Genomic DNA, 8,941 nt, shown 5'->3' with positions numbered 1-8,941 from the left:
AGCCTCTCTGCTCCTATGATGCTGCTTGGCCTGCTGTGTTCATCCAGGCCTGCACCTTGTTGACTGACTGACTGACTGTCATGTTCAGTATGTTTGGTGTGATTCAACAAATTGAGTCCAACAATGGTCCTCAGCACCCTCCAGTGCCCTTCCAATATGTAAAGTAAATGGCTGTTCAACATTTTACCTATTCTCCTCATAATCCTCTATCAAACTGTCTCATTGAATGTGTTGTTTATACCAAGGTTTTCGAATGACTGTGTGAAATCTGTGCTACGCTTTTTTTTCAAAGATTTGGCCTCATCAACAACTGTCAGGTTGGGGGTCAGATTCACACAGCTCTTCCCTTTCATACTGTCACCACCCAAACAACTGTGTGACACATTGTTGGAAAGAAGGGAGAAAATGGTACAAGCACATCATCATTGAGCATGCAAACGATAATTCGAACTTGAACTAAGACAAAGTGTTCAAGTTTGAGACATGGAAAATGTTTCTGGATGGATTCTACATCATTGTGTTTAGTCTAGATCATATGATGTAATTGGCAATGGTCCACTCCTGCAAAAAAAAAAGATATATCTGAACTACATATCATCAACTACCTATCATGCCAGATAACAAGCATAAATCAATGATTAATGGTATACACCCTTTTACAATGATAGCACACCACAAACTGAAGCTACAGCACCAAGTTGTGATAACTGTATAAGGACTAGATCTGGTCATTTCATATGTCTGCCATATAATGTACGTACTTGTACATGCTTTTGGAAAAGGATTGCCGTTCTTTAACAGGAAATGGAAGTGTTGTGTTATGGCGTAGATTCCAAATCTGTTATCTGGCATGATAAGTGGTTGATGATAGGTAGTTCAGATATATCATCTTTTTTTTTTGCAGGAGTGGATCATTGCCTATTACGTCATATAATCTAGATAAACATGTACCTTTTAAGACAATTGCATATATCACAGTATGTGACACTCCAACATAATTCTGTTACTGAATTATGGAGTCAGTGACTGTGTCATCCGTTAGTCAGTTATGTGCACGTTACTGTACATTACATCAGTACTTACAGAACCTAGACTGTAAGTCTGTGATAGTGTAGCCTTATAAAAAAAAAAGTTCAAGATATCCAACTCCACAGAACCCAAAATCTATGATATACATTACACGGACTAACATGTAGTAAAGCATAAACATGATAGACTTCCTGGTTTTCCATATATGTGATTAAAAGTTTCATTTTTGACTTGGTTTTGCACACATCTATGTATTTACTAACAGGACTGCAGAGGAGTTCAAGCCAGCCCTTTTAACAAAATTTAATGTGAAAGATAATTTTCTAAAATAGAAAACCAGGAGCTTTGTTAAACTCCATTGAGAGGCACAGTGAGCCAGATCATTTTGTTACAAAGAAGCCAAACATTTACGTAGAAATTGATCAATTCAAAAATGCCATTTAACTTAGAAACTTATGAAGTTTGCATGAATTTCCACATGGTGTTCCATGAGATTTGTCCCTGTGTTTTGTGGATTGAAAGCTCCTCTGTCAGCCTGTTATGTACTGTTGTGAATAATCCATTTCAGTAACATGGGTACTCAAAGGGAGTCAAACATGAGCTGGAATGGTCAGTGATCAAGGTGGGGATTGTGCAGTTTAGCCTTGTTTCTTACTATTCTTCACATTATTCAGTTGATAAAACAAGAAACGTCTCCTGTAATAGTTCACTAAATCTTCAATCTCATTAGAATGAACCCAACATGCTATATTTATTTATCCATAGAAGCTTTTGGCTATTTGAACAAAATATCTCCTTATGAGTTCTGTAACTAATTTTGTTTTGTAACTCTCTTGTGTAGAAATTTAGGACATTTTCTTGTAAGTTGTTCCTTCCCCCTTATTCCTTGATATCCTTCACAGAACTGTTCTGTTGGATTTTTTTAAAAAAAAAATTGCAAAAAGACTGGCAATCGTAACTGGGTTACTTTTAACTGCATTGTAAATCTACAGTTGGCAGTAATATCCCCTGTGATTTGTGTAGCTGGAGAAACAATGAGAACACATTTGTTTTACAATACATTTAACTACAAATTCTTTTATCATCACAGAAGTTCCTAAAGCGTGCAGGTTGGAGGCAGATTCAGGACCATGCCGTGCTTACCTTGAGAGATATTTCTACAACTTTACAACAGGACAATGTGAGGAATTTGTGTTTGGTGGTTGCTTTGGAAATGAGAATAATTTCAAAGACATTTCATCTTGCCAGAATGAGTGCAAGCCAATATCGGGTAGTTATTTTAAATTATTTCTTTCTTCACTTTAAGTCACTTCAAATGAAACAATAATGTATACCGCAGTAAGTCAGGTATTTTCAACGGTATAATTTCTTTACAGTTTTACCCTCCTTCTGTACCAAGCCCAAAGATAAGGGAACTTGTGCAGCTGATATCCTACGGTTTTACTTCAACGATGAGAAAGGGATCTGTGAGACATTCAATTACTCTGGCTGTGGCGGAAATGACAATAACTTCATTTCTCTGAATGATTGCCAAAAGATTTGTCAACCACGTAAGTCATCGGAGTCCTGATATTTCAGGGAAGATATGTCAATGTTTCTAGAGCAGGGAGCTCTGGACGGGAAACCTGATGATCTGCTGATATTAACTACAACTTTTCATTTATTCCTGTACGTTTCATGCCTGACTGACTGACTAACAGGTTTGTTTCTGGTTGTGCAGTAGGGCTGGTGGCCCAGGGCTGTAGCCAAGGAGCAGAAAATAAGGAGAGAGGGAAGAAGAGAATGCATTTGGGTTAAAGGAAAACATGGAGCTGGCAGGATCCTGGAGGGAGGTGGTAAAACCAGGAGCTTAAAGCAGGGAAACATGTTTGCCTAGAGGATATACTTCTACTCCTTTCAGCTCACGAGGAGTGCTGGAAATGCTCGGTTTTCTGAGGCTTAGAAAACATAGCTGAGAAAAGTACAGGAAAAACTCCTGTTTATTTTATTAAAAATGTTCATTGCTGTTGCTGACTGAGTTGTTTTGCCCCACAGCAAATTGGTCACCTGCTCCTTTTGCATCATCTTCAAAACTGGAAATGGACAAAACAAAGTGTTTTGGGTGGTTTGAAATGTTTAACTTCTCACATAATCCCAAACTACACATTTTTGGAGGATAAACTTATATAGAACATAGAGCTGTACAGCACAGGAACAGGCCCTTCGGCCTGATCAGATGGAGTTCAGTGTAAGCAAGTGTGAGGTCATCCAATTTGGACTGAAAGAAGATGGATCAGGATACTTTCCAGATGGTATGAAGTTAAATACAGAGGATACCCAAAGAGACTTGAGGCTCAGGGACATAAATCTTTAAAATATCAAAAACAGATTCAGAAAGCCATTGGAGAGCTGAATATTGTATCTACAAACCCCAGTTGGAGTACTGTGAGAAGATCTGAGCATCACTCCTTAGGAAGAATACATTGACCTTGGAGGGAGTACATTTGTAGCCTTTCAAAAATAATGTCTGGACCTCCAGGGTGAAGTCATGATGATAGATTAAACCAATTTAGGTCTGTTTTCACTTGAATTTAGAAGGTTAGGGGATGATCTTATCAGAGTTTTCAAAATATTTACAGCAAAAGAAAGAGTAGATTAACTATTTCCACTGTTTGGAAATTCTAGATGTAGGGGGCATAGTCTGAGAATTAGGGCCAGACCGTTCAGGAAAGATGTCAGAAAGCATTTCTACTCACAAAAGGTAATGTAGTGATTATAACAAGGTAGCCAGGTAGACCTCCGAATAGGATTTCCCTGATTGGACCAGATTAACAGCTCTAATCAGGGAGTCCTGGCTAAAAGATAAGAACAGGAGTGGATCAATGTCAAAAACTCTCCACTTGTAAATAAATGATGACTTGGTGATGGGATACCTGTCTCTGTGGATTTGTTTCAGGTAGTAAATGTTCTACAAATGGCAATGGATGCTAGATCAGTTGTTAAATTTAATCTCTCGCTCTCGCTGTCTCCTGTTTAAAATTTTGTTAAGCGAAGGTACTAAGGGATATGGTTGAAAGGCAGATATATGGAGTTGGACCACAGATCAGCCATGTTCTCATCGAATGGAGGTACAGGCTCAAGGGACTGAGTAGCCTACTCCTGTTCCTATATTCCTATGTTAATCAAATAGTCAGCATTCAAAACCAATTATTTTTCACACATCCTTTTACATATACTTTGGTGAGCAGAAGAAACCAGCTAAATATTGCAATAAAAGAGTTCCACGTGCAGACCCAGCATAACCTGTCTACATCAAACATGTGATTGCACTGGAGAGGATGTCGAGGAGATTCAGCAGGATGTTGTCTGGGATGGAAAGTCTCAGTTATGAGGAGAGACTGGACAGGCTGGGTTTGTTTTCCTTGGAGCAAAGGAGGCTGAGGAGGGGATCTGGTTGAGACATATAAAATTGAAGAATAAGTAGGGTAGATCATGAGAATCCTTTCCCCATGGCAGATGTGTCTAAGATTGGAGTGCATAAGTTTAAAGTGAGGAGTAAGTGGTTAGAGGAAACCAGAAGAAATACTTTTTCACCCAGAGGATGGTAGAAATATAGAATACATTACCCAAGAGGGTGCTGAATGCAGGTGCTCTCACAGCATTTAAGAAGCAACTGAATGAGCATTTAAAATAGTATGGCATTGTAGACTATTGATCAAGTGCAGGAAAATGGGATTAGTGTAGTTTGGTATTTGTTGGTTAGCATAGACATAATGGGCCAAAGGGCCTGTTTCTATGCTAAATGACACTATGTTGATTAAGATTTTTAGAAGATATCTATCAGGTATACAGAATTCATGATTTGGATTAGCTGTTTTTAACGTATAAATCAATCACATTTCAATTCGGCATTGTACATCCACAACCAGCTCATGCGCATATAAATTAGAATAAGCATCCAAGATATATAGGTAAAAAGGTAGAAATAGTAAATTAAAAGGATTGGGGGTAGTAGTGGTGGGGCGGGAGAAGGGAATGGGGAGGGATTTGTTGTCAAAGGTTAAATAGCATCCAAAGCATCCTTTTGTTAGCTTCATTTACCTTGGTCTGTTTCAAAATGGTAACCTAGTCTGTGAGAACATTTGGATAATGATAAGGGAGACCTACACTTCTTCTCTCATTTGTTTTGGACCAAGATAAGTGGTTGCCGCAAGCAATCGATTCCAGCTTTCTTTTGGAGGCTTCCTATAAGACAGTGGTCCCAAGGAAGGTGGCTTAATTCTCGAGGGTTCCCTAGCACTGTAACTGACAGGGCCCTCAACTGGGTCCAACCCATCTCCTTCACTTTGCCCCTCACCCCCTCTCTTCCCTCCCACAACAGCAGTAGGGTCCCTCTTGTCCTCACTTACCATCCCACCAGTATTCGCATCTATAAGATCATTGGCTGCCATTTCTGCCACCACCAGACACGCGTTCCGCTCCCCTCCCTTGTCCGCCTTCCGCAGGAACCGTTCCCTCTGGGACACCCTGGCTCACTTTCCTTCACTCCCAACACATCCCCGTAGCCCCATGACACCTTCGCCTGCAACTGCAGATTATGTAACTTCCTCCCTCCTCACTATCCAAGGCCCCGAACACACCTTCCAGGTGAATCAGCGCTTTACCTGCACTTCATTCAATCTAGTCTACTGTACTTCCTGCTCACAATGTGATCTTCTCTACACTGGGGAAACAAAGCATAGACTGGGTGACTTGGGTGACTGCTTCACTGAACGCCAATGTTCTGTCTGCGAAGAAGACCCTGAGCTTCCAGTTGCTTGCCACTTTAACATACCATTGTGTTCTCTAGCCAACATCTCTGTTCAGGCTTGCTGCAGTGCTCCAGTGAAGCTCAGCACAAGCTGAAAGAACAGTACTTCACTTTTCACCTGGGAACCCTGTTGTCATGGACTTAATACTGAGTTCAACAATTTTAGGGCTTGAGCACCTTTGCCCATGCTTACACCCAACCCCACACACCAGGCCTTGGCATCACATGGGCTGCTACCACACTCTACCCATTGTCAGTCACTAGTAGTCCCCATTAGCAGCTATTCATTCCCCCAAATTGACCTTTAACCACTCCCCTGTCCGTCCAAGCATGTTTCTCTTTCTTTTGGGCTCAATCTCCACCTATCCTTTACTCCTCACCCCCCCCCCCCCCCCCGCCAAGCACCCACCCACTCCATCTTCTATATATATATAAAAAAAATCCTTTTCCTGGCTACCTTCAGTTCTGCAGAAGAGTCACCAGACCCAAAACGTTAACTCTGATTCCTCTACACATGCTGCCAGATCTGCTAAGATTTTTGAGCAATTTCTGTTTCTCTTTCAGATTTCCAGCATACACAGTTCTTTCAGTTTATTATCTAGAGATGACAGGACTGTATTAAAAAAAACTTGAAGATTTGTTCAACTTGGCCATAGAGAGACAAACATATATCACAACAAGTTATTTTCAAGAGTAAACAATTCCTAGCATAAAAAGCATTGTGCGAGGATATTGTGACACATGGGTATTGAACACACACACCAGCTAGCATTTTGAGTCAGTGTACTGGGCAGTGATGAATCAGGATATTTGAAGACTCGTGAATTCATGTGAAGCATGTCAAATGAATCAAGCCCAGCAATGGAGGGAGCATCCACATCTACACTATGTTCCGTCCACTCCTTGGATGAAAGTAGCAAAAGATCTGTGCAGTGTGTAGGAAAGATTATATCCTTGTGATGGATTATTTCTCCAAATTTCTTCTTCACAAAAACTTAGCAACACAACAAACATAACTCTTGCTGACATGATGAGCAGTATTTTCAGGTTATTCAGTATCCTGTAATGAGTAGTGTCTGACAAAAAGCTATTATTCACCCACAAACCATTTCAAGATGTGTGCCAAGAGGAAGTGACCTGTTTCACATTGTCACCCCAGCAGAATATATTGCCTGTACATCAAATAAATCATATTAAAGTTTCAAGCAATAAAGCAAGACTTAGTGTTTGCATTGATTCATTTTTGTGCAACACCAATGGAGATGGGATTACCATTTCCAGCACAAATTATTCTGAAAATGCCAGCAAGTTGAACAAGGCACAGAAGAATCTGTCTTTGTAAAGAAAACGTTGATGTCTGGTGTAGCCAAAAGCTAATGGAAGGACCCATGTAGAATCTTCCCTTGAAGGTATAGTTGGAATACTAAGGAAACCTAAAGGACAGTGAATGAGCCTGTAGCATTTTGTAAGGCAAGGGAAATCTTGGAGCTAGAGTGAAGTGGCATGGGCAGGATTAGAGGGAAAAAGAGTAGAACAAAGTTTCTAGTATAAATTCTTACAAGTCACAGTATTGAGATTGCTTTCCCTACTTTATCAAATTTCTGTATCCAATAAAGTAAGTTTTTGTGACAAATATTAAATCATTTGACATGGTTCTGAGGGTTAATTGGTGTTTGGATTTCATCTCTAAACATTAATGATCAGGCTCAATTTGTTAACTCAGGGCTTTAGGATCCTGGAACAATGATGCAACAGTGTCATGGAGCTGTTAGCCCCCAGGGAGGAGTTGACTAGATTCAAATAAACAAAACACTATTGAAAAAGACTAGTAGTTCCATGTGCAACAGTAAGATTAGAGCCTGTACATCTCAGATTACCATGTTTACTTGCATTTAGTAATAATATGCAGTTAATCAAGATGATCTTGTCTTATCCTTGACCAGTTGACTCAAACCCAAACTCTAAGATGTGGACATAAAATTACACTACAAGAGTACCAGATCATCCCACCTGATTATCAATCTACCAATCAAATTACCTTTTCAAACAAATTCTGAAAGATATTTGCATTTCAATTGGATAGCTTGATTCCTTTTTTGAGTATCTAGATAAAACAAAATGACTAAAATCTGTAATTTTTAACGTCCGTGTTTTTGTTAGGACATGTTTTCTTTGTAAGAAAAGCTTCTTCCAGTAGAAAAGGAATTTGTTTTGTATGAAACCCAGAGTTTTAAAAATATTAGTCCATGTTACACAAAGCACTCATGGTTGTTACTGTAGGATTGTTGAATATACAGGCTGTACAGAACATCCAAAATGTATTGATTTCCCTTGACATTTTGTTTCCTTTTTGGTAGGTGACCGAAAACCAGTGAAAAGCAAGGTTCCTGTGACACCACGTTATAAGATAATTAAATTAAAAGGAAGAAAGCAGTTTTTAAGAAATCAAAAGAGGGAAACTTAAATGTTGATCGCTCTTAGCAAGAAGGTCCAAGTCAAGTGTCCTTATTTTCCACCTTGGTTTAAAATCTAGACTGAGATCAACATTTTCTCCATATCTTTGAACATCAGACGAGGAGATGCAAGCAAAATCTAATCTCCCAAAATATTCTGAGTGTAAAGGGTTTTTTTTTTCAGATTATGCTTTTGTTGCATTTATTATGGTGTTACTCATTTTGCTAAGATAATGTTTTAATAACAACAGGAAACTAAAGAAAGGAAGGATTTAATGGATCATTAAATGGATCATTTCTCATTCTACTTATTTTTACAATATTCTGGTGGAATCTGTTTAGTGTTAGATACCATACATTTAAATGCTGGCAATGGGACTAGATTTATTTAGAATATCTGGTCACATGGAAACAGACCCTTTGGTTCAACTGATCCATGCCAACCAGATACTCTAAATAAATCTAGTCCATTTGCCAGCATTTGGCCCATATCCCTCTAAACCCTTCCTATTCATGTACCAGCCTCCACTGTTTATTCTGGCAGCTCATTCCATACGTGCACCACCCTCTGTGTGGAAAAGTTGCCCTTCAGGTCCCTTGTAAATCTTTCCCCTCTCACCTTAAACCTATACCATCTAGTTTTGGACTCCCTCACTCTGGAAAAAAGACC

The 8,941-nt window shown here is 39.3% G+C and overlaps 1 protein-coding gene across 1 annotated transcript in view; it reads left to right on the top strand.

The window, feature by feature from the left end:
• tfpi2 (tissue factor pathway inhibitor 2) overlaps positions 1-8,734 on the top strand; it is a 76,368-nt gene extending 67,634 nt beyond the window's left edge. The window contains 3 exon segments of the mRNA XM_048613400.1: positions 2,120-2,299; positions 2,406-2,579; positions 8,176-8,734. Coding sequence (XP_048469357.1) covers positions 2,120-2,299; positions 2,406-2,579; positions 8,176-8,282 — 461 coding nt within the window. The 3' untranslated portion in view covers positions 8,283-8,734.
• The last annotated feature ends 207 nt before the right edge of the window (positions 8,735-8,941 follow it).

This window comes from Rhincodon typus, chromosome 2 (genome assembly GCF_021869965.1).
Source record: "Rhincodon typus isolate 14 chromosome 2, sRhiTyp1.1, whole genome shotgun sequence".
In the NCBI taxonomy this organism is placed as follows: domain Eukaryota; kingdom Metazoa; phylum Chordata; class Chondrichthyes; order Orectolobiformes; family Rhincodontidae; genus Rhincodon; species Rhincodon typus.
Note: the sequence above shows the minus strand (reverse complement) of the source record. Positions and strands in the feature narration are given on the sequence as shown.